Raw genomic sequence first — 27,747 nt, forward strand, 5'->3', positions numbered from 1 at the left:
ATTAAATACAGTGATAAGATGCGTGTTCATAAAAACAATAAAATGGGATGCATAAGATGACAATTGAAATATTTAAATATGTATTGTGTTCTTGATCTAAGAAATATTTAAATAACAGGGTGGCGAGTTAGGTGGTAATATATGGTAATATCACATCAATACATTTTCATGCCAACATTAAAGTTCATTTTTTTTGTCTTTCCTCGTGTTGAGCATTGATGGGATAAGTCAATTCAAATGTGATCAACTACTTTATTTATTGTTGCCAGAGATCAAGTTAAGTATATTCATATGCCCCCATTATTTTAAATACAAGTTGTTCATTCATATCCAACCATTTGGGAACTGTAACAATTACAAGTTCTGGTATTTGAAGTTGTGAACCTGATGAATGTAATAGTAAAAAAAATGTAATCACCCTTTCACTAAAAAAGAAGCGATTTTTCACTTTCATTTATAAAAATGATCATTTTCTGAGAGAATAAACGACCAATTTGATTGCTGAAGGTTAATTGCATTAGCTTGGTTTTGTTTGAGGTTGAGTGTCTAGTACAGAAAATAGCAATTACTCTTCAAGCATATGTTTTTTTATTGTTAACTAAAAAGATATCCGTGCATCACCCATACACGGGGCAATATTTCTTTGCTGTAACGTTAATAACACATATTACATGTACATTTATATATTTATATGGTTAAGAAACATATGTTACTTGTGCATTCGTATTGTTAAGAACACATATGTGACCCGTACATTCGCATGACTAAAAACAAACATGTTATTAAATGGAATGATTTTTTCAATTTTAAATACGATTTTTTTAATTAAAAAATGGAAATCAAATCATTATACTAAATGAGTTTTTTTATTAAAAATTTATTTAAAAGTTATAATGATGCATGGGGCAATACTTCTTTGTTGCAAGATTAATAAACACATATTACATGTACATTTATATGGTTAAGAAACATATGTTACTCGTGCATTCGTATTGTTAAGAACACATATGTGACTCGTACATTTGCATGACTAAAAACACATATATGACTCGTACATTTGCATGACTAAAAACACATATGTGACTCGTACATTTGCATGACTAAAAACACACATGTTATTAAATGGAATGATTTTTTCAATTTTAAATACGATTTTTTTAATGAAAGAATGGAAATCAAATCATTATACTAAATGAGTTTTTTTATTAAAAATTTATTTAAAAGTTATAAAAAACTTCAATTTGGAATTTGATTTTTCAGTTATAATAGAGAAAAATTAAAATTCAAAGAATCTGAAATATTAAAATTCAACTGGAAAAGTGTTATAAAACTTTGATGAGGTGTAAAAATGCAATTATTCTTATATGAATAGTAAACGTTAAATAATATATATAGATTAGTGTAAAGAAATAGTTTGGATCTGAAAAATGATTTCAATCTCATCTAATGCTCAATGTCTATTACATTTTAATATAACAAAACATAGGTATTGTAAGTATTCAATTTTGGTGGGGTAGCGACATAGACCAATCGCTAATTAATATCAAATTATTAACATATAAAATATATAAAAAAGTAAGGATGGTATAGGAAGGTACATAGTAACAAGATGTGATATGAATGAATTTTTTTTTAACTTTTTAATAACTTAGAACATTTTAAGATGGGAAAATGTGAAGAGAATGTGACATGTGACATGAAGGGAAAACATGTGAGGAGGATGTGACATGTGGCATGAAGGGAAAACATTTGAGGAGGATGTGACATGTGACATGAAGAAAAAACATATGAGGAGAATGTAACATGTAGGATGAAAAAGTTTTTTTATTATATTGTTAATAGATAAATATATACTTCTTGACGGACATCTAAGAAGTGTCTTAAAATATGTCCCATTTTTTGTCTAATCAATCAAACATTGTTGCATGAATAAAAAATAAAAATAAAAAAGTATTAAATTTTGATTGACCATTTACAGGAAATGAAGAGATAGTTGATCCCATTCCCACTTCTAATACATAAACATATGAATATGCACAAGTTTAAATAAACATATTAATTTAATAAATCACCAGCTAAAGTAGAGCAAACTTTTTGGAATATAAAATATCCGATATTTACCATATTTTTTTAAGATGAGATAGATCTGATTTATATATATTAGTCATATCAGGGGATGAGTTGAACTTGGGGATACATTGAATTTACAAATATGTAAAAAAATAGTATTGACTATTGTTCTCTCTTAAATATTTGATTATACTTGGGAGATTAGTTTCCAACCAAACTAATGAGAGACTACTCTAAAAAAACTAAACAAAATAATAATGACATCTAATTTACAAATGTGATTGAAATGTTGAAATAATAAGGTTGATAACTTGATATTATATTACAAATACGTTTGGAAATATTTAACAACTAATACAGGTGACGTATCAAATAGTTAATATTATTGTGATTTAAATATGTTTCAAATGTTTGGAATTATGCCACGCTTTAATATTTTTTGAACGTGTGAGGCATATCAATATTTATTCTACATCTAGAAGAGGTGTGTTTGATATTGAGACGAAAACATTAGTTTGGTTTTTCCATTCCTACAGAGGAAAAAAAGATATCTACTATCTATATAATAGTGCAATAAGCTGGTAAAATTACAAAAATGGCTATCATCATTATTTGATACTTAATTTTTTAAAGGATAATTTTGTTATTAAATAAGTACTCTTGCCGGCACTAAAAGGCTGAATTTGTACATAGCTGCAACTTAAACGTGTTTTTCTCTACTTCACTTCCATCTGCCACATAATATTTTTCATTTTCTCTTATTTCCTCAATTTTCTCACCACTACACATCCACTTAAACTCATTATCTTCCCTTCTTCTCGCCTCACCACATCCAAATAAACTCATCATCTTTCATCTTCCTTTCTTTTATATAACAAATCTCTTATTTCCCCTTTAACCAATTTTAAGTAACACTTCTATTAAATATTTTGATTTTGAGAAAAACATGTTTTTTTTAAACGAAACCTATGTTATTTCTTCACTATTATGATTTTGAAAAAAAAAAATCATGTCTTTTGATATTGTATACTAAAACATATTTTGTTGGGTGCATGTTCATTGTGTTCTCCATTTCTTCTATTTTTTTTATCTTATCTTCATGCTTAAAAGTGAAACCCTTTTAAAAATAAAACGTGTATGATTTCTTACTATTTTGATTTTGAAAAAAATCATGTCTTTTGATATTGTATACTGAAACATATTTGTTGAGTGCATCTTCATTGTATTCTTCATTTCTTCCATTTTTTATCTCATCTTTATGCTTAAAATTAAACATTTGTAAAAACATCATCTTTGTGTATTTCTTATACTTAGAGAATGAATAAACATGAACAAACAAAATGAACATTATTTTCTCCCAAATGATTACATTTTCGTTTTAACATGTTGTTTTATACATTATTTGTACAAAGCAGGAACTGAAACATATTTTTTATACTTCACTTCCATCTGCCACGTTATAACTTTCACTTTCTCCCATTTCATCAATTCTCTCACCCAAATAAACTCATCATCTTCCATCTTCCTTTCATTTATATAACAAATCTCTTCATTCCCCTCAACCAACCAGTTTTAAGGTAACACTTCCCTTAAATATTTTGATTTTGAGGAAAATTTGTTAAAAGCGAAACCTATATGATTTCTTCACTATTTTGATTTTGAAAAAAATCATATCTTTTGATATTGTATACTGAAACATATTTTGTTGATTGCATGTTCATTGTGTTCTTCATTTCTTCTATTTTTTTAAAATGAAACCTTTTTAAAAACGAAACTTGTATGATTTCTTCACTATTTTAATTTTGAAAAAAAAAATCATGTCTTTTGATACTGTATACTAAAATATATTTTGTTGAGTGCATGTTCATTTTGTTCTTCATTTCTTATATTTTTTATTTCATCTTTATGCTTAAAAACGAAACCTTTGTAAAAACATCATCTTTGTGCATTTCTTATACTTAGAGAAATAATAAACATGAACAAACAGAATGGACATTATTTTATTTCCAGACGATTACATTTTTGTTTTAACATGTTGCTTTATACAATATTTGTATACAACATGAACTGAAACGTATTTTCTATACTTCACTTCCATCTGCCACATAATAACTTTCACTTTCTCTCATTTCATCAATCCTCTCACCACTCTACATCCACATAAACCCATCATCTTCCATCTTCCATCTTCCCATCTTTTCACATTTCCACATCCAAATAAAATCATCATCTTCCATCTTCCTTTCTTTTATATAACAAATCTCTTTATTCCTCTCAACCAGTTTTAAGGTAACACTTCTGTTAAATATTTTGATTTTGAGAAAACAATGTCTTTTTGTTAAAAACGAAACCTCTATGATTTTTTCACTATTTTGATTTTGAAAAAATCATGTCTTTTAATATTATATACTAAAACATATTTTGTTGATTGCATGATCATTATATTCTTCATTTCTTCTATTTTTTTAAAACAAAACCTTTTAAAAAATGAAACATGTATGATTTCTTCACTGTTTTAATTGAAAAAATCATGTCTTTTGATACTGTATAATTTGAAACATATTTTGTTGAGTGTATGTTCATTTTGTTCTTCATTTCTTCTATTTTTTATTTCATCTTTATGCTTAAAAACGAAACCTTTGTAAAAATATCATCTTTGTGCATTTCTTATACTTAGAGAAATAATAAACATGAACAAACAGAATGAACATTATTTTATTTCATTTCCACACGATTACATTTTTGTTTTAACATTTGTTTTATACAATATTTGTATACTGCAGGAACTGAAACGTGTTTTCTATACTTCACTTCCATCTGCCATATAAAAACTTTCACTTTCTCTCATTTCATCAATTCTCTCACCACTCCACATCCACATAAACCCATGATCTTCCATCTTTCCTTCTTTTCACCTTTCCACATCCAAATAAAATCATCATCTTCTATCTTCATTTCATTTATATAACAAATCTCTTTATTTCCCTCAACCAGTTTTAAGGTAATACTTCTATTAAATATTTTGATTTTGAGAAAACAATGTCTTTTTGTTAAAAACGAAACCTGTATGATTTCTTCACTATTTTGATTTTGAAAAAAATCATGTCTTTTGATATTATATACTAAAACATATTTTGTAGACTGCATGATCATTGTATTCTTTATTTCTTCTATTTTTTTATCTTATCTTCATGCTTAAAAACGAAACCTGTAAGATTTCTTCATTGTTTTGATTTTGAAAAAAATCATGTCTTTTGATATTCTATACTGAACCATATTTTGTTGAGTGCATGTTCATTGTGTTCTTCATTTCTTCTATTTTTTTAATCTCATATTTATGCTTAAAAACGAAACCTTTGTAAAAACATCATCTTTGTGCATTTCTTACACTTAGAGAAAGAATAAACATGAACAAACAGAATGAACATTATTTCCTTCTAGACGATAACATTTTCGTCTTAACATGTTGCTTTATACATTATTTGTACATAGCAGGAACTGAAACGTGTTTTCTCTACTTCACTTCCATCTGCCACATGATAGTTTTCACTTTCTCTCACCACTCCACATCTACATAAACCTGTCATCTTCCATCTTCCCTTCTTGTCAATTCTCCATATCCAAATAAACTCATCATCTTCCATCTTCCTTTCTTTTATATAACAAATTTCTTATTTTCCCCTCAATCAGTTTTAAAGTAACACTTCTATTAAATATTTTGATTTTGAGAAAAAAATGTATTTTTGTTAAAAATAAAACCTATATGATTTCTTCACTATTTTGGTTTTGAAAAAAATGTCTTTTGATATTGTATACTGAAACATATTTTGTAGAGTTCATGTTCATTGTGTTCTTCATTTCTTCTATTTTTTATCTTAGCTTCATGCTTAGAAATGAAACCTTTTTAAAAACGAAACCTATATGATTTGTTCACTATTTTGATTTTGAAAAAAACTCATGTCTTTTGATTCTATATACTGAAACATATTTTGTTGAGTGCATGTTCATTGTGTTCTTCATTTCTTCTATTTTATCTCATCTTTATGCTTAAAAATGGAACATTTGTAAAAATACTATCTTTGTGCATTTTTTATACTCATGGAATGAATAAATATGAACAAACAAAATGAACATTATTTCCTTCCAGACGATTACAGTTTTGTTTTAACATGTTGCTTTATACATTTTGGTTTATGATTATCTATGTTTAACACTTTCACTTTGTAGGGATCTTTGTATTTACTGTTTTAGGTTTATTATTAACTAGGTTTAACACTTTAATTTAAAAAAAAAAACATTCCTATTATGAATGCATGTTAATGATGTTCTTAGTTTTTTCCTATTTTTTCATCTTTATGCTTTAAAATCTTACTTTTTATTTTTGCATGTTACTGGTCTTTGTGTATATGCAATTTTTTATCTCAGGTTTTTTGTTATATATTCATTTTGTCTTTCATTTTTTTGTCAAGAATAAACATAAAGGTAAGCCCTTTGTACATTTCTTATACTTAATTCAAGAATCAATTTGGAAATGGTATATATATCTCAGTTAATGTCTTTTGCTTAAAGGAGTTTATGATATTAGATGATCGGTGAGCAATATTCAAAGTGAGAGATCAGTGATCAATATTCTTTTTATATATTTATTCATTTTTTCTTCCATTTCTTATACTTATTCTTTAATTGATGGCTTTTACAGTTTATTTTAACAGTTACTCACTATTTCTTCACCTCTTTCTATTTATTTGGTTTATGAAAATTATTTCATTAAACACTATGAGATGTTTTGTTATATATTAGTATAATGTTTATATCACGCCCGTTCGACATGATAAATGATCTGAATGATTCCAAACACCTTTGGAAAATTACTGTGAGGATCACCAAAATTTGGTTAGTTCAAGTTCCTCATAGACCTGGACATCTAGAAATGATATGATGGATTCCAAGGTAGCAATATGTCCTATTTTTTGCATTAGAGTAAGGAAGTTTTTTTAATGAAATACACATGTGTATTCAATTTAGGGGGACAAAATACAAGTATATGTTAGAAAGGATGAATTTAATGAATGGAGAGAACATTTAGTCGAGTATAACACATATGTGATGCACAATTTCAATGTCATGCACAATGATCTGTAATTTAAGGTTTGTGATCATCTTTACCGGATGCAATTCACTGCTAGCACAACACTAAAACAAAGAGACTTTCCTGGAATCCCTGATTTTGAATATGATTTAAAAAAAATTGGTGAAATTCTAGCTGGCAACATTCCAAGTGATTTGTTAATAGGTTAGGCCATATTCGTGATATATATGTGTTATTTCAATGTTATATTTTGTTATGTGTTATGATTATAGCATAAAGATGTGATTTACTTCTTTTTAATATAGAGATCATTGGAGTTGTTAATAAGATGATCTTCTCTCAAGCACAAGCAAATTTAAAGAAAGTCATCTTTAGTCTCAAAGATTTTAGGTCAAGTTTAGAAACTTATGTTTTTGAAGCTGAGTTTTTATTAGTTTAATTTGTCTTCATGGACTAAGTTTTTAGTTTATCAACAGTGGCGATGTCATTAGTTGTACTCTTTGGGAATCACATGCAATGAAATTTTTCAACTAGTACAACACCTTGCTAGAAATTGTATGGTTGATGCTTAGTGATGAACAGTTACAAAATCTAACTTTGCTAGAAATTGAAAAGCTACTTGAATGAAATCGCAGAAGTTTGAAAGACTTTCCACCAATGCCATGCCCAAATGGTTATATAACAAGGCAATTAGGAAACAAGCTCATATATGAAGAACTCAATTACGATATGCTTGAGTTAAAGGAGAAGTTAAATCTTCTTTTCTAATCTCTTACAGGTACTTACATTTACTTACCTTCGTAGCTATGAACCTCTTATTAGTTATTAATCTATATCTAATACTTTCATTACATATTACATACTCATATGGTATATTACAGAAGAGCAATGTAAGATATTCCATACTATCATGCAAGTTGTTAACCATCAACAATGTTAGATGTTTTTCTTATATGGTTATGGCGGAACTGGTAAAACACAAATGTGACAGACTCTAACATATGCATTGAGATCTCAAAAGCAAATTGCATAAACTGTAGCTTAAGTGGTACAACTTCTTTATTATTACCAAGGGTAGAACAACACATTCTAAATTCAAAATACACGTTCCAAGTCTTGATAACTCTGTTTGCAATATGAAGTATTGCTTTGAGGCACTTGATATAACTCTTGCTGACATAATGGGTACAAAAATAAATGAGACAACTATTTTTGGAGGAAAAGTTGTGGTATTTGAAGGTGATTTCAGACAAATCTTGTCAGTTATTCCAAGAGAGTGTCGTTCAGACATTATACATGCATCAATCAGTTCATCTTATCTTTGACATTAATGCAGAATCTTAACTCTTACAAAGAACATGCATTTACATAATATTGACAATGCATCAGAGATCAAGGAATTCTCAGAATGGATACTAAAGGTTAGATATGGAAAATTATCAGAGCCTAATGATGGTTCATTGAAGTTGATATTCCAGAAGACCTTCTAATTCTGGATATTGATAATCTGATCGACGCAATAGTCTCTAGCACCAATCCAGACCTACAAGATCACTACAATGATGAACGATTTCTACAATGTAGAGCAATACTTGCATAAACAATTGAGATTGTTGATCAAATTAATGAATATGTCTTGACTAAAATTCCAGGTAAATTAATTTTATCAATTACATTTCTACATATATTCTACATCATTTATTTCTTATAAGTTATAGTAAAAAATCTTTAATTTTAGGCGAGGAAAAGGAATACCTGAGTTCAGATGAAGTTGATATGTCTAATGCAATTGAAAGCGAAGTATTCAATATACTAACTCTAGAATTTCTAAACTCGTTTTTAGTATCTGGTCTTCCCAATCATAAGATCAAGTTGAAAATTGAAACTCCAATAATGTTCTTGAAGCAAAGATCATGTGAGGTAAAAATATTGAAAATGTCATATATATTCCCAAATGTCAATGTCTCCATCATAATGTTCATGGTCATTCAAGCTTATCAGAAGACAATTCTCTATCATTGTTTTATATGCTATGATGATAAATAAGTCTCAAGGTCAATCATTACAAAGTGTGAGCTTACATCTACCTAGATATGTCTTTAGTAATGATCAATTGTACATAGCTATTTCAAGGGTTGAAAGCAAACATGAATTGAAGATATTGATACATGATAAAGATGGTCAACCACTTAAGATAATAATAAATGTGGTTTATAAAGAAATTTTCCAAAATCTCTAACAAGTACTTTACAATTACTCTTATATTTTCCTAATTTTTTCCCTAACAATATTTTTCTTATTTTAAAAAACAGATTCTACACAATATTATTCATGAACATCTCCAATTCAACAATCTACTACATAGATATCATATCCTAACATGTAATCATCAACACATGCAAAATTGATTCACGCCCATGAGAATGCAGGGTCTCCTACTAGTATGTATAGTAAAAGTTTTACATTTTGAATCATCTATCATTCATATATATTTAACTATTATAAGTAATACATATAAATGATAAATGATAATATTTTTGTATATAAAACTTTTTTTTATAAATCATATATAAAACTTTACACGCATCAATATTACACTATTTGAACTTCAAAATTATAAAAATGTCAAACATCAATTTGGTCTTATGTACATTATTAGGCAACTAACTCTGGCATGATGAGTTAACAGTAACATATGTCTAACATAGCATATTAAGAGCCAGCTTGATTTACTCGACCACATGGCAAACCTCCACTTGCATCGACCAAATTTTAGAGATTTTTTTCGGCATCAAATTGATCATTGGACTAATTTTAGAAACTAAATTGATTTTATGTTCGAACACAAATAAGAAAAGTTATTTTCTATCTATTTGGTAAACAATGAAAGACCAAAAAGTTAATAATTTGATTATTTGAACAACACTTATTGGGAGGGATAATTATGCACACAAAAAATGAACTACTTCCTTATCTAAAAGGTGAAGAGCTACCCTCAATACTACAAAAAAAAAAAAAAAAACAATGTCACCTAAGCCCAGTAATCTGCTAATGCAAAGTTGATTATTGATGGGTTTGTTTGTTGGTATTAATTGAGATTTTCTTTTAAGGTTGATAATAATCGCTAATTGACACCTACTACTAAATTAGGAACCAAATTTTTGGGATGCAGAAAGTCAGGGATACGTTGAGGATATATAATGAAGGTTCATAGATATTAAAACTCTAAAAAATTAAGAAAAAACGTACAAATAATTAAAATGATCACTAAATATGTGGTATATGGGAAATTGTTTCAATCGAAAGTAATATTGGAAACTGTAAAAGTAATTAAATTTGCTTATAAATTATAATAGTTTCAATCAATCCCATAACAGTAGATGCACTAAAATTTGCAGCCCCATTCTCCAAATGCAACCATCAATCCCTTTATCAAAGTCTGTGATCATCTTGTTTCTTGAAATACCAACTTAAACCAATTCTAATTTAATTTAACATTTACAACCACCTTCCATTTGTATGTCCTAATCATTTGCAACACAAATGAAAGTGGACTAGTTAAACATGATACTGATTTCAGTTTCAATTTTAACCAACAAGACTAAAATACAAATGAATTGAAATAATAGGGAACAATTATCAACATATATATTCATATAGGAGGACTAGTTAAAGACCATGTAAATGAAACAATGCAAACAGAACTGGAACTGCTAAGAATATGATGCAAGAAATGAAACATCATGTGAAAAACATTTGGATTTCTTCCAAAGTTTTCCCCTTTGTCTCAGGAACCCAAATAGCAATAAATCCTACTTCAAATGCGCATACCATAGATGGTGAAGGCTCCTGAAATTAAAGAATAGAAGTTACTTCTGTTAACTACTAATAACAAAAATATGAGGAAAATTCATGTAACACATTCTATTGTTATAAGCCTCGCCGGAATGTTGCAACACTTCTGGCGAGGCTTATAATGTTAATCCGAATAATATATCATCTAATATTCAACACATCAGCTGTCACTCGAAATGCAAAACAAACTATAGTTTTAATTCGACAATTTATGGGTTTCTTGTAGATGCAATCAATCAATGCTTCATCTGAGAAGAATATGAATCAATCAAAACAAGTTTGATCCAAGCAATTATTTTTCTTTCCTACAATACATGAACTCAAAGAATGTTGTGCAGCATTGATGCATCCTAAACATTTTGAGGTATTCTAAGTACATGGGAATTTTGAAAATGTTATGCAAACTGATCGATCAAAAATTTGTAACTGTATTCCAATACCAGCACTCCAACCACTGACAAGAGAATCAATATCCCATATAAAAGGACTTGTACATTGATAGCCTTTCGTGAGTCGACACGACATGCATACCTTTCTTGCTTTTACCCTTCTTCTCCCTCGACTGGAAGGAATAATAGAAAGAATTCTCTGAAATATAGTCCTGGAACAAAATTTCATGCAAAATTATTCATCTAAGAATGAAAAACATGACAAGGCACAAGTTGTTTAGAGAGGCCTTGATAACCATTGGGTTGATAAATTACTCACGAGTTCCCCTTGGACTTGTAATTAATTTTTCTCCAAAACCCCCTCTTAGGACGACGTGACATGTGGCATAATCTGAGTTTAGTTTCAATATATCTTGGGAGCAGAACCAGAAATAATGAGTAAGAAAATTTAACACATTAAGAAAAATCAACATAAACTAACTTCTACTGTTCATCATAAATGTTTAAGGTTTAGTTTAATGGAGAAAAAAAATCATATATCCTGCAAAACTAAACATGACTACTTCTGATACAAATAGAACACATACACAAAAAAATGGATTTCATTTCAGTCATCAACATTATACTATGTAAATTTGTTTCAATGCCAGAGGGGATAGTATGGGAATTTCGAAGGAGACAAATAATACATCAGATTGTCAAATATCCTAAGAAAAGGGGCGTAAGCGGTTCCGGTTTAAACCACAAAACCGATGAAACCAAACTAAACCAAACCGCAAAATGTGGTTCGGTTTGGTTTTGCGGTTCGGTTCGGTTATTTTTTTAAGGAGCCATTTATGTTCGGTTTGGTTTATGGTTTTTGAAATTTAGGAACTGTTGGAAACGAACCGCATATTACAGAAATATATACTAGGGATTAGAGAATAATGTTTTATTATTGTTTAAATTCTTCAACCAATTTTCTAGCTTAAATTATCAATTTTTGTGTGAATTGTAGTGTTATATATGTTACTAAATTGTTATTAAGTTAGTATTATATATGTTATTAGTTACTAAATTGTTTCCTAGTGTCTTAAGATTTGGAACATATTGTCCAACTTTTGTGATATTGAGTTTAAAACTAACATATATCATATATTGCTATACATAGTATTACTAATTATGAAATGTAAGGTTACAAATGTAACTATTATATATTTTACTAATTAATATACATGTTACTAATCATGAATTGTATTGTTATATATGTTACTAATAGATATATATGTTACTAATTGTAGATTGTAGTATTATATGTGATAATTCACTTTTTTTATCATCAATTACATAATTGTTATACATATTTATATATGATTCGCAATTTTTTTAACATTTATATATGATTCATAATTTTTTTATAATAATAGTAGTAATGTTTATTCTTTAATGGATAAACAATATCTCTTGTAATACATTTTGAATTTTCAATTGGTGCAAGATTTTTTATAAAAAAGTAAATAGATAAACCATGGAACCGAACAGAACCATTCAAGAGCGGTTCGGTTCAGTTCTTATAGCTAAATTTGTGGTTAATTGAGCGGAACCAAACCATATGTTTTTTATCAGTTCAGTCACTAAAATGCACCAAAAACCAAACCAAACCGAATTTTTACACACCATGTGAAATAAGTTAATTCCTTGTCGATAATCAGATTGGAACATCTAGATACTTAATTGTGATTATTCATTACCATACAATTCTTGGTTTCATGAACTACTTTTGGCAAATTTGAAATCATCTCTCTAATTCCAATCTACATGATGAGTTATTAAACACTGGTGGCTGATGAAACTACCGATTTTAGGATGAAAAGAAATACCATTAAGGGAAGCTAGTATCTTCTTTGTCTGAGTTCTGCAAATTGAATTGTAGCTCTTTTGGTTGTTGATGCAAGAGCCCTCTGAGTATAATTATACTGCACATAAGATAATCCCACACTAGCATAGTTACTATGTATGATATTATTCCCACGCCAAACCCTTCCAACAATTTTGTAGAATCTCCCTAATTAGCAATGGAAAATCGAGTTGAAGGAAAATAAAATATGGATACCCCTCTTATGCCTATATACTCAGAAATATGACCGCTAGCAATTGCTCCAACCATGGTACCAACATTGGATAAAGAACCAAACAAAGAGGACTAGACAATCAAAAAGTATAAACAAACAAATCATGATTCATAGTTTCACACCTCCGAGTCTGAGAGGCCAAGAGCATTGATGATAGCAGATTGAGTAGGTGATGTATAACCCTCATGCTATAAAGATATTATTAAATTTACTATAATCAGCCTTTTGGAAGCAAGTAAGAAAACAAAAATACAAATAAAGTTTCTTACATTAAGACCAAACTGGATATGACCCAAAGCAACAACAAGAACACAGACAAAGACTGAGGTGGAAGCATCACGAATGGGTTGTGTTGATCCAGACAAACTATATTGTCTCACATTAATGATACCATACCAGCTTCCTGCATGCAATAATGGCTTCTTCAGACTCCTTCCTTCTTCATTCTCTTCTCTTAAACTCATCTTTTTTCTATCTCCAACTCTGCTTTTCTGCTATGCTCACTCATGAGTCGTGAATGTCAACTTAAGTTGGGGAAGTAGGTAAGTGGTTTTGCAAGAAAATGTTAACTTTGATTTGGATCTCTCCCACAATTACACCTCATAATTCTACATGGGCGAAACATTTTACTTACACATATCGCATACAGAAGATGGTATACAAAAGAGCTTTCATATAGGACCCAAATCCTAGCCATTTAAACTGGGGCTAATGTGGATGGAAACACATTTTCTGTCTATCATCGACCATAAAAATATTTAATAATTAAATTTTAACTTAAATATATATTTTTAAATCAATCACAAACCTATAATATATGAAATTGTATTCAATAAACAAATGTACACCCAACATGGATTGGGGTCGGTTAACATTTGTCCCTTTCTCCATGGTAAATGTTTATTGTGTTATTTTTTTTTAACTCAGTCATAAAATCGTAAGGTAATCCAACCTTTTAAATGTCGGTTAGGTTAACTTTCAAACATCAACTTATACCATACTCGATAAAATAAAATATAAGAGAATAAAATATATCCTCATATTATTTGATAATTTATCTTTTTAAATTTATTCAGTATTTGACATGTATCTTATTTTTTCTTTTATAATATACTTTAAAATGAAAATTTATCAAATGAAGAGAAATAAAATATGTCAAATATTAATAGATTTAAGGAGATAAATTATCTTTTTTGTATAAGAAGATACTTTATTCTTAAAATATGATGCATATGATCAGTAGAAAGTTGAGATGATTTAGTGACGTCTGCAGGTGGTATTGAGTAAGTATGTATGGTCCAAAAGGCCGTAAACCAGTCACCATTAAGGCCCTAAACCAGATCGGCCCGAAAAGCCCAAGACCGCTAAATTACAGTTTCTTTATAGGTATCCACCCTGAGCACACACTGGTTCAACATCCATACATATTAATTGTTGACATATCACCCCTTCATCATGCTGAAAGTATGAATACTATCTAAAGGTTTTTTAATTCCTATCATAAATAATTTGACTAATATTCAAAATTCGTGTAAAATTGCATAAACTAATTTGTTTTTTTAATAAAAATAAAGGGAACGAGTTATTTATTTATAACGAAAAAAGCTAGAAGATTTGACTACGAAAACGAAAGGAGGTGGTCAAATATAAATAAAAAATACATAAAAGTAGTGTACACGTCCAAATAATTTGGCAGCCAACCACATGGGACTTGATCTAAGAAAGGTTCTTTATTTTATGTTCTCTATCTAAGAAAGATTTAAATGATAGGTTAGTGACAATCAATAATATTAATAATATGATATGATAATATCACATCCACTCATTTTCATTCCAACTTTGTGTTTGTAGCTTATTGTTGAGCATGGGATAAGTCGATCCGGCATTTTATTTAATTTTGCCACAGAACAAGTTAACAATTATATTCATTCGCCCCATTATTTTAAATACAACTTGGCTACTTGTATAACCACGACATTATTATTGATGAGGTCCTATTTTGTTAATAAATCATCTTGAATAGTTTCACAGGAATTAAGAAATGTGGTTAACCATATTATCATTATTAAATATTTAAATCTATCAACAATTATAATGTAAACATATTTTAGTAACAAAAGTATTTGTCTTGCAAAAATGAGGGTAATATATCATATTTAATTTCGTGTTGAATGATGTATGTGCCATGTTGCCTATGATAGGATCTGAGTCAGCTTTCACCCTACTGCAAGGTGAGCTGTACTCAGATGGTAGCTTAACGTTTTACTATTATTAGTCATTACTAAATGGTCTTAATTTTAAGTTAAATATCTTGTCTTCCCAATTTTTTTTTCTTATTACCAATAATATCAACTCATCCTATAAGTAATGAATTAATTAATTATAAATTTTAAGATGTATGATTGTCTTTCCTAATAAATATTACTATTAAAAATTAAACATTTCACTTTTTTATTTCCGTCTTAGTTTTAAGTCCTCAATTTGTTAGTAGTGTAGGACTTCAACATGGCAATATATCAATGCTGTAATATATATATTTATTTATTTGAGTGCGAGTAGCTTTCATGCATATAGGAATTTGGTTGTTAGATTGGCTATTTTCAAGATGCTATATATAATATGCGTCACACGTTGGTAGAAAATAATACTTGTGTGATATACCATATATTATCTGTAAGATATTCAATTTATCAAAATTGCAAATATTTGACCAACATCACCTGTGATTCAGCTCTTCAATAATTTATAACATGTTTGTAAATATGTCAATGATCCAATACACACACCATCTTGCAATATAATATATACATTAATATCTACTCACACTCATTTGCTTTGCATATTAAAATTTATTAATATGGTTATTCTGGTCACATTTTTATTATGAGCTTTGTTCAACAATTAGTTAAACCTCTAAAAAATCGATTAGGTTCGGAAAGAAATTGACTACTAATTAAATCTCTCATAGATGAAATAATCACCATATTACTCTCCATTAAGATGAAGTCTAATAGGTGAGCATTTAAACTAACTCGATATATTATGATTTTAATGCCTGTTCAATTTTTATTTATTTGGATCCCTTATTTTTTTTAAACTTATTTTGCTTTTAATTATAGTGTGAGTATTAAAAGTGCGTTCCTTTAAGTGTTTTTAGGAACTAAACAGATAAAACACTAAACTGAACTATCAAATTTATTGGAAGAAAGACATATTTAAAATAAAAAATCAATAAAGCCCAGGTTTGATAAAACTAGTTGGTAAGCTAAAATATTTAATAAAACTAAATGATAAGTTGACTGAAGAACAATTACAAGATTATAAGATATACTTTATGAGATATATTAAATGAGAGCTTATATACCCTAATTTTATTTAAACCCTATCTAAGTATCTAACTAAACAAGTCTACAAACTTTTTTTTATCAAACAAACTCCTTTACTATTTTATAATCCCTACGCATGCTTTACCCACACAAAAAAACACTCAAAACATAAGCAGTCAGCATGGTCTAACAAACATTTTAATTTACCAAGGAGTTGGTCTTGTAACCACTATATTCCAAAAAGACTAAGATCTTAATGATTTGATTAATGAAATAAATATTTATTGGGTAAAACAACTATATATCATGAAGAGATTTCCTTATTCAAACAAAAGGTGAAGAATATTCCTAATAATAAATAATAAAAAAAACAGTGCAATTAGTCACTTTTATTGTCCACAATTGATCACTATCTATGAAATAAATAAATGAACTATGAAAAAATACATATATGGAACAATGTATAAATTGTATATACTATTATCACATCATCATCATCTTAACATTATAATATGAGTAAATTACATTGACCACTCCATGAGTTTTAGTAAAATTATATAAAACACCTCTCACTTTCTATACTTACACATACATCCCCTAGTTTTTAATTGTAATTTTTTAAAAGAAAAAATATGATGAATACAATTAAGTTAAACAAAACATAATATATTGCGGAGACAAGTCCAAATAATATATGAATCGATACCTCTTTATTATTTTTGGTTCAAACAATATCTCTTTAGAGTTGTTGATGCATTTTGTAACCAAAATAATAAATATACATTTATTTGTATATTATTTGGATTTTTCCTCGTAATATAACATGTTTTGTTTAAATTAATTGCATTAATCATATTTTTTATTTAAAAAATAACAATTATTTTTCATGCAGGGTGGTGATCAGTGTAATGAAAGTATAAAAACTAGAAATGGTTTGCATAGGGGTAGAAAAGTGAGAGATAATCTATATAATTTCACTAAAACTCAGGAGTGTTAGTGTAATTAATTCTTATACTATTATATTTAACTCTTCGTATAGGTGATATTTCCAATGAAATAATTTTTAGATGTTAACTATAACTTAACTACTCCTAAATTATTATCAATATGAATAAGGTTAAGACTATTATAGAATTTCAATAATCAATATTTTTAAATGTTAAAATAATAAATTAAGTGACTAAAAATAGAAAAACAAATTATAGTAAACTAACTCAAGTTTCAAATGGCACAACCCAAGATTTGCAGAAGAAAAATGGATAACGATAATATTCTGACGTGTGAACACGTGTTACACGTCAACTATTAAACTGTAACACTTTTCTTAAAAACACACAACTGCAATATGTAATGTTTAGTAAGTGCATTACTCAACGAAAAAAATCTAATACCCTAAGACCCCGTTAGATTTAAAAAAATATTTAGTATTGTAAAATCATGTTAAATTCTAAAAATACCAAAATATGAAATATTGAAGACATCTTGATAGGTTCAAAAATTAGTGCATTAGTCAACATGACATTCATTAATATATTACTTGATCGTGTATATGAATGAAGGAAGAAGGAGCATAACACAAAAAGCAAAGTTGTACTTAGAAAAAATATGAGTTTAAGGGAAGAAAATGAAGAAGGAAGGGATCTAAAGAAACCATTTTTGCATACAGGAAGCTGGTATCGTCTGAGTAATAATTTCAGATATTCTGGTCTTCTTGGTTCAGCACAGGCTCTTCGTGATTCTTCCATCTCTGTCTTTGCATGTGTTCTTATTGTTGCTTTGGGTCCTATTCAGTTTGGTTTCACAGTAAGAATTCTTTGCTTTTTATATAACAAGTTTCATAAGTGAATGTAAAAGTTTAACACACTCGAATAAAAGTTCTGTATAGTAAATTTTGATCCTTTTTGTGTTGCAGGCAGGTTATACATCACCTACTCAATCTGCTATCATCAATGATCTTGGTCTCTCAGTCTCTGAGGTGTGAAATTGTGAATCATGAATCCTTTGATTTCAAAAAGTCCATCTTTTTATGTTTCATAATTTGATTGTTTTTTACATTTTTGATTGCCTAGTTCTCTTTGTTTGGTTCTTTGTCCAATGTTGGTGCCATGGTTGGAGCAATAGCTAGTGGTCAGATTGCTGAGTATATAGGCCGAAAAGGGGTATCCATATTTTCTTTCCTTACACATAAACACACACACATCTTCCCTTTAATTCGATTTTTTATGGCTAAGTATAGTTTCTTTCTTTCTTAACAACTGTAAACGACCGCTTTCATTTTCTTGTTTCAAATTGCAGTCTTTGATGATTGCTTCTATTCCAAATATTATTGGTTGGCTGTTCATCTCATTTGCAAAAGTAAGTTTGGATTGGATCATTCCAATTTTTCCATTTTCAGATGAACTTTTTATTTATGTTCTTTTTGGCATGTATTAGGATTATCCAAAGCAAATAAATTAGTCATGAGACTGTCTTATTGACATGTTCTTCATCTTCCAGGATACTTCTTTTCTCTATATGGGAAGGTTGTTGGAAGGGTTTGGTGTCGGAATAATATCTTACACGGTAACTTCAAAAAAAATCATTTATGCTAGTGTGGGATTATGTTATGTGCACCATAATTATTTTGAGGAAAAATTCATAGGTACCTGTATATATAGCTGAGATATCACCTCAAAACTTAAGGGGAAGACTGGTTTCAGTTAACCAGGTTGGTTTATACCTCCAAGAGTTACTATTGCTTTGATTTTTTAATGGTAGATATTACAGTTTAACACCTTTGTTAGTGAACTTTATTGTTTCCTTTTTGCATAGCTCTCTGTCACTATTGGAATTATGGTGGCTTATTTGCTGGGAATCTTTGTTGAATGGAGAATACTTGCAGTTTTAGGTAATCCATAGTAGTTTGTGAAATTCCTTCTACTTTAAAATGGTTGAATTATTGTTTCTTGTAACTATCAAAATGTCATACACTAAATTTGGAGACTTTTAAAAACTCGGTTGTGGTTACATTCTGAATGTTTCGGAGAAGTAGTCCAAGCTTGGATTGTTAGGTAAAAGCCCAAGTAACAGAGTTATATCAACTGATTAATTACATTTTTGGACCTCCCCTAAGGAAAAAATGACATATTATTCCAGTATTTACTAGACAATGTTGATTTGTATAGTAGGTATTAAAAAAGTTAAATTAACTTTATGCCCTTGCAGGAGTTTTACCATGTACATTATTGATACCTGCTCTATTCTTCATTCCTGAGTCACCTAGATGGCTGGTAAGATTCATGAGTTTAAGTGTTATGAGTATGTGATTAATGATGGTAGTTTCTTAAAGTGAATTTGGTTTGCTGAATACAGGCAAAAATGGGAATGACAAATGAATTTGAAACTTCTTTGCAAGTGCTCCGAGGTTTTGATACTGATATTTCAATTGAAGTAAATGAAATTAAGGTAATAAACATTAATAAATTTCAATGCTCATATGTCCTTTGTTGAGGTGATATCTGAAATGGGGGTCAATTTTTGCTCAGAGGTCTCTTGCACCAACAAACACAGGCACTACAATTCGATTTGCAGAACTCGGACAAAGAAGATATTGGCTTCCCTTAATGGTATTTCTTGTCTGTCTAGAAGCATTGGTTTCAATCCATTTGCCTTATGTAGTTGGATTGCATGAGAATGATCATCACAGCCTAACCGGTTTTTACTAACTCATCATAATCCTGTAGATAGGAATTGGACTACTTATTTTGCAACAGCTATCTGGAATCAATGGTGTTCTTTTCTATTCAAGTACCATCTTTCAATTTGCTGGTAGGCTATACTAATTTCTTATAAATATTATAAACTAATGTACTAGGCGCAATACTAGAGAATCATGAAACATTTTTTAACTTAGAGTAGGTATATCATATTTGCATGACCTTAAATAACACTCTTTCCTGTCTATAAAATATGTTGGAATTAGAGAATAAATGAATTCAAATTTAGCGAAAATAGTTCATGCAGCCAAGAAATGCATGACAATGAATAAAACCAAATCACCTTTTACAATCTAGATGTTTAACTCTGGTGTCAAGACAAGGATCTAGCTTATTTCTCCTGATTATTTGACAACCTCAGGATATTCTCATTGTGAAAAAGTAAGGAAGAAGAATAAGAATGGGCAATTCGTGCCAAAAAAAAAAGAGAAGAGATGAAGAAGAGAGAATTGAACCAATGAATGAATGAAAATTGAATTGATTTTGAAAATGAATTTAATGCACATAAAGTAACCCCTTTTTATACAAGATAAATGGGTTGATTTGGTGTATAACCTCCTCATAACTAACTAACTTTCATTAAATAATTAATTAATAAATGATTACAATGTGAGTAACTTGCACAAGTTAACTTTACTGATCCTGCATCCTTGGCCATGTCTGCGCCTTGGCCTGTGCTGGCTCATGCCACTGACCCAGTGTTGGTCGTGCCAGTGGCCGAGCCATCTTGGCATATGCCTGCGCCAATGACCGTGCCATCATGTCTTGTGCTCGTGCCAATGACCGTGCCAGAATGGTATGTGCCTGTGGCACTTCTCGTGCCAGTGGCGCTGTGTCTGTGCCACTGTCTCATGCCAGTGGCACTGCTCGCGTGCCAAATCTGGAATCCTAACCTGTGCCAGCCACTGCCATTGTGCCATCTCTCGTGCCAATGACCTTTGTGAGCCAATTAGGCTCGCCTTGGCCAAGTTCATCAATGCTGGGCCAGTTTCATGTTCTTTGTCTAATACTCATGTTTTTTTTCTGGATTGGCATGTTTTAATTTTCTTTCTGTTATATATAAAATTGTTTTCTACTCTAATAAATTCTGTCTATTAAACAGGTATTACTTCGAGTGACGTTGCTACATTTGGAGTTGGTGCTGTTCAGGTTCAGTTGAAAGGAAACATTAATATTTTCCATATTTCTGTCCAATATACTCAAATAATGAACTTAAATTTACATAAATGTCATCCAGGTTCTTGCCACTTGTGTAACATTATGGTTGGCAGACAAAGCTGGTCGCCGGCTTCTACTTATTGTGAGTCTAAACTTTCCTATAGTGTTTAATTACATTATGTGAATGTTTGATTTGAGGATTAGAAAGATAATAGTCATGTCTCTATTTGCAGGTCTCTTCAAGTGCAATGACTTTTAGTCTCTTAGTTGTTGCAATCTCATTCTACATGAAGGTAATAATATTGATCCGTTGCTATATGCACATCATATCCTACCTTATTATTCGATACATACGTATGTGTTTGCGATCATGTATGCAGCGGGGATCATAAACAAATATTTCCTTCAATGCCCAAAATAACATACAAAAGAAAAAGTACATTCATTTTAAGTTTTGATATTAGTTCTGTACTTAAACCTTTGATGATTGAATCAGGAAAAAAAAAGTTCTAATTATTTGAATCAGATGTCTCGCACACATGATACTTGTGTCCACTCATAAGCTATTATTGCATGTATTAGTGTGCCTGTTTGTTCTGGAATGGTAATCACAGCCTCTCTCTGAACAACTTGCATCCTGTTCTTTATGCTTTCATTTTTTTAAGATGTGTAATTTTGCCTGTAAGTTTTTCAGGACTATACGCCAGAGGATTCTTCTTTATCCGGGATATTGAGCCTCTTGTCAGTGGTTGGAGTCGTGGTATGTTAATATATATTAAAATGCATTATACAAAAACATGTTTTTGATTAATGATTTCCCTAAATATTTTATTTTAATTTTTTTTCATCTCAGGCCATGGTTATTGCATTCTCTCTGGGACTGGGAGCTATGCCATGGATTATAATGTCTGAGGTACCATATGTTGTGATTTTCCATTTTAGTCTCTTGTCCAACGTACTAGAATATTTTTCAATAATGATATGCATGATGATCCTATTTTGTTTCAATTTACTCATCTTTCACTACCCTGCCCCCTTATTTCTATCTGGCCAGCTGCTTTTTCCACTCATCCCTGCCTGAAAGGATTTCGATCCACCCTTATAGTTGCTATACAAGATTGGTGAAGTTAGAATCCATGAAATTAAAAAATAAACTGAGATTTCAGTGTTTAAGTACTTAAAAGGGACATGTTGATGATTAATTTTAGTAACTGATGAATTAGAGTTAAAGATGGGGTGGCATCAACCGTGAAAACAATGGAAGACTCTGAAGTTAGGTGGTTTGGCCATGTGAGGAGAAAATCATTAGAAGCCTTGGTAAGAAGAATTGATAAGGTGGAGAATAACCAAATAGTTAGAGGCAGAGGGATATTTAAATGGTCTTTCGAAAGACATGGTTTACAATGGACACAATAACATTGGTTGATCCATCTAGCCGAAAGACACTGGTTTACTATGGAAAAAACTTTTGTTGTTGTTGTTTTGTTTTTGTTCTGTTCTGTTCATCCTGTCCTGGAATCTTAGGAGCTGATGTGTTACTGTATTTAGGACGCACCAATAGATCACACAGCTTTGATTGATTCAAGCTCTTATTGAGTGCAAGATTATACCTATGAGATGTAGCATTGATTGATTACATTTGCTTCTATGATCTAACACAAATTGTTGAAATAAAATTATAGTCTGAATTATCAGTCACATTTGGAGTGACAATTGGTGTGTCGAATATTGCATCGCAGATTCTCCCTATTAACATTAAAGGTCTTGCGGGAAGTGTTGCAACACTTGCCAACTGGCTCTTTTCCTGGTTGGTTACATTGACAGCAAACATGCTCTTGCACTGGAGCTCTGGAGGTTAGTATGCATTACTTGTATTTTCCTCTCAAATTTTATGTTATTAATAGTTAAACAGAAGTTACTTATGTTCTTCTCAGGAACCTTTACGTTATACACTGTAATATGCGCTTTGACCGTATGGTTTGTTGCTAAATGGGTTCCTGAGACAAAGGGGAAAACTCTTGAAGAAATCCAATTGTTTTTCAGATGAAGATCCATTTTGTCATTAGAAATTCCAGAGTGTAATATATCTAGGAATGTCGTGTGATTCAAAGGCTCGCTTGGTTCCTTCAATTAAAAGCGGGAATAAAGTTCTTAGCGGTTTTGTTTGCATTCTTTCCTTTACGCACTTCAACACTCCTGTATGAATATGTTGATAGCTCTTCCTCATTGATTCAATTCATTTTTCTGTTATTCTGGTTCATTAGAAATGGGAGCAAATCAGTATTATTGTTTATCTAGTCCACTGAATTGTGTTGCAAGTGATTATAAACAAACAAATGGAAAATGCAGTCTATTTCATTATTTGATGTTTTAAAATTGAAGTCATATCATGTAAACTTTATCTAGAACTGAGTACTATAAGTGATTCAGTTTACAAACTGAATACTCTAATTAAAGTAGAAAGTGCTTCTGTTATTGCATAAGTTGATGTTGGTGTGGCAACATAAAATTGCAAAACTATCTTCCAGCTAAGTAAAGTGGAAAGTGCAACATCAACTAGTAATAAACTAGAGAGAATACAAGAAAGTCCTCATGGCTTAAGTTGTTGCATACTAGCATTGTTCTACATATTTTTTATGACGGGAAAAAGCTTCTGAGAAGCATATACTTATATGAGACTACAGAAGCAAGTTGACTAGAAATTTACAAATGATTATAGTGCACTTGTAAATTATACACAGTGAAAAAACACAGTGTTTTACATCTGGAAATCCTGAGACGTATTAACAGCACAAAATCAGGAATTCCCTATAATTTCGTATGATAATACTCAGACACGTGAATTTGACTTCAATGGATAACCACATTCATCAAACACAAAACATCCAAACATCCAGTGAATTGCAATATCTGCAACAGAGAAATAGAGGGTAGTAGAGTACTAATGAGGGTACCCTGAATTCTATTCTAACCATTATGTTACTAAGCTAGATGGCTAAATCCACAGGATACTTATCAATGCAATCATGCCAAGGTCCATTGGGAGATGGATTCACATTACAAAGTGCCTCCCACACTGCACTATTACATTTAAACCCACTTCCAAATGCAATTTGCCAAACCATGTTGCCCTTTCTTATCCTCCATTTGGCTTCCATATATGCCAACTCATACCAAATGGAGCTAGACGAAGTGTTCCCGAAACGGTGAAGAGTCATCCTAGAAGCCTCAACATGAACTGGAAGCAGCTGGAGATTCTTCTCCAACTCATCAATCACTGCCCTTCCCCCAGCATGTATGCAGAAATGATCTAACGCGAGCTTAAAATCCGGTATGTAAGGCTTCACATCAGCCTTAAACAACTTCATCAACAAGGTAGTGAAAAACAGAAGCTGCTCACTAATTGGGAGCACAAGAGGGCCAAGAGTTGTAATATTGGTCTTAAGTGCCCCACCAGCTATTGCCATCAAATCTTTAGACAAAGAAACACCAGTCTTTCCGGCATCATCCTGTTCCTGATAAACGCATCGAAAGGCTTTATCATCAGCCCCGCAATGCGTCCTCACAACATGGACTAACCTATACTTTGCCCTCTTCCTATCAGAAGACTTATTGGATAGCAAAACAGCAGAACATCCAACTCTAAACAAACAATTAGGTATGAGCATCGATTTCTTCTTCCCGAAATACCAATTCTGAGTAATATTCTCGGTACTAACAACGACAGCATAAGTATTCCGGTGAACCTGCAACAAATCCTTAGCAAGATCAACTGCAATAACCCCAGCACTGCACCCCATTCCCCCTAAGTTAAAGCTCAAAATGTTACCCCTCAATTTATATTTATTAACAATCATAGCAGACAACGAAGGTGTAGGGTTAAACAAACTACAATTCACAACAAGTATGCCAATATCCTTGGGCTTCAGTTTGGTGTTCTGGAACAGATTATCCAAAGCACCAAACATAACCTCCTTCGCCTCGGCCCTGGCTGCGGTCATAGAAGGCCGAGGAGGAACAGAGTGCATGGCCTCGGGGACATATGTCTCCTCCCCGAGTCCAGCACGCATGAGTATTTTGCGTTGGAACTCGAGCGAGGACTCATCAAAGTCCCCGGTCAGGCGAGAGTGCTCCATGAAACTACGAAAAGGCGCTTTGAGGTTATCAGCAGGGCGAAAACAAGAGTAGTCAAGGAGGTAAATGACGCGAGGTCGTGTGAAGGCGAAGACAGTTAGGCCGAAGACTAAGAAGGCGGAGCAGGTGAGGATAGTGAGGAGGTTATACTGAAGATGGAGCCATAAGTAGTGAAAGTCAGTTTTGGAAACTTGGATTAAGGTAATTATGATTAGAGGAAGGAGACATAAAGTGAACAAATTAGAGATGAGGTAATGGTAACCTAATTTCACATGTTTGAGATTTATAGTTTGGAGAAAATCCGGAAGCATTATTCGAGTGTGATGTATCTGAACTTTGGTAGTGGTAGTGGTGGTGGTGACAGTGGTAGTAGCTTCGCCTTGTTCCGTCATTTCGGAATGTTAATAATGTGCTGTTGGATTTAGATAGAGAAGATTATATAAAAGCGTTGGAGATCACTGCAATGGATTGGACTGTTTATAGAAACGGTTAAATAACGGTTCCGTGCACTGACCGGCAGCTGGGATTCTGAATATTGGCTGATCGAAAATAATATTTTTTTAAGTATAACTGTTATTAAAAATTGAAAGTGAAGTCTCATTTAAAATTTGACATTACTTCAATCAAGGTTGTACTTATATTGCCCGCAACTTAGGGTATATATCATAATTATAGGTGATATTTGAGATGTTCATATAGTATCTATCCTTAATCTATATTCAGTTAAAAAAAACAGAGTCCAAGAGAAGTTGGTGGATGATGCCAAAATATTCTATTATGAAGGAAGTGAGTGAGATAGATAGCATTCAGAGCACGGCAATTCAGAATCCAATGTTTGAAACTCATAGATTCCATGACGTAAGGACCAAAATCTCTGGCAACAAGAAATTGTTGATTCAAATGACCAAAATCAAAGAAATCGAGGTTTTTTTGTATAAACAAATCGTATTTTTGAATCAATCACAAGTTGCTAACATCATCCCTACATCATCTTCAATAATCGAAATTAGTACCACATGTGAGAAATAGTTGTGTGGTCACATATCACAAGTCACAACTGATAAAATCTTTAAAAGATGTTAAAATTTAATTTTAATCAAAACTTATTTTAAATGATAACATAAAATATATAAATACATTATATCTCCAAATATTAGGCGGAAATAAACAATGGGCTCCCCTATTATTAAACTCGAACAAGTAAATAAGTTGGGAAGAGCACTAAGTCAATGAGTCATTAGTTGAACCAATGAGTCAATGATTTGATCGGTTGACTTGATTTATATAAATAAATCTAAAAAATTTATAATACTAACTAATATTATTTAATAACTTTTGGGTGTGTGTCCTCTTCCAAAAAGTGTCATTCCTAGGAATTGAACTTTTGACATTTTGGTCATGCTGAAGATCTAGTAAGGCCTTATACCAACATTTTTTGATATATAGGCATGGCAAAACAGGTAGCCCGACCAGTTTAGCCCGCGCCTGCAAATGCCCGCAATAATTTAAGCGGGTTGGGCATGACCACAATTGGTTAACGGACAAAAAGACATGCCCTACCCGTTTTAAAACGGGCTAACGGGCGGCCCGCAGACATTTTGTAGAACACGGTCACTGACTTTATGGCTGTGGGTGAGTGAAATAAAAGAAATTGCAAATGTAAATATGTAATAATGTAAAGGAGTTTGGGCCACTGGGCCAAAATTAAAATTTTAAAGGGTTGAATGTAATGCCCGCGGTCAGCCCGCGAAGCCCGTTTAAAACGCCCGCTAATAAAGCGGGCAAACGGGCCAGACAGTATGGGCTAATAGACAAAAATACAATGCCCTACTCGCATTTTTTTGTGGGCAATGCCCATAT

The 27,747-nt window shown here is 31.0% G+C and overlaps 2 protein-coding genes across 2 annotated transcripts; one reads left to right on the forward strand and one right to left on the reverse strand.

The window, feature by feature from the left end:
* On the forward strand, window positions 18,326-24,039 carry LOC109357629 (sugar transporter ERD6-like 6). The gene is made up of 18 exons (XM_019601602.1): window positions 18,326-18,643; window positions 18,753-18,815; window positions 18,910-18,999; window positions 19,136-19,195; window positions 19,337-19,402; window positions 19,482-19,547; window positions 19,652-19,727; window positions 20,045-20,109; window positions 20,192-20,284; window positions 20,365-20,445; window positions 20,563-20,647; window positions 21,698-21,744; window positions 21,833-21,895; window positions 21,987-22,046; window positions 22,448-22,513; window positions 22,607-22,666; window positions 23,493-23,607; window positions 23,688-24,039. Exons 1-18 carry the CDS (start codon window positions 18,446-18,448, stop codon window positions 23,798-23,800), a joined length of 1,467 nt encoding a protein of 488 aa, XP_019457147.1. The 5' UTR covers window positions 18,326-18,445; the 3' UTR covers window positions 23,801-24,039.
* LOC109357628 (3-ketoacyl-CoA synthase 4) lies at window positions 24,337-26,445 on the reverse strand. The gene has a single exon (XM_019601601.1). The coding sequence runs from the start codon at window positions 26,277-26,279 to the stop codon at window positions 24,741-24,743; it is 1,539 nt and encodes a 512-aa protein (XP_019457146.1). The 5' UTR covers window positions 26,280-26,445; the 3' UTR covers window positions 24,337-24,740.

The sequence above is a fragment of the Lupinus angustifolius genome, chromosome LG10 (assembly GCF_001865875.1).
Source record: "Lupinus angustifolius cultivar Tanjil chromosome LG10, LupAngTanjil_v1.0, whole genome shotgun sequence".
Classification (NCBI taxonomy): domain Eukaryota; kingdom Viridiplantae; phylum Streptophyta; class Magnoliopsida; order Fabales; family Fabaceae; genus Lupinus; species Lupinus angustifolius.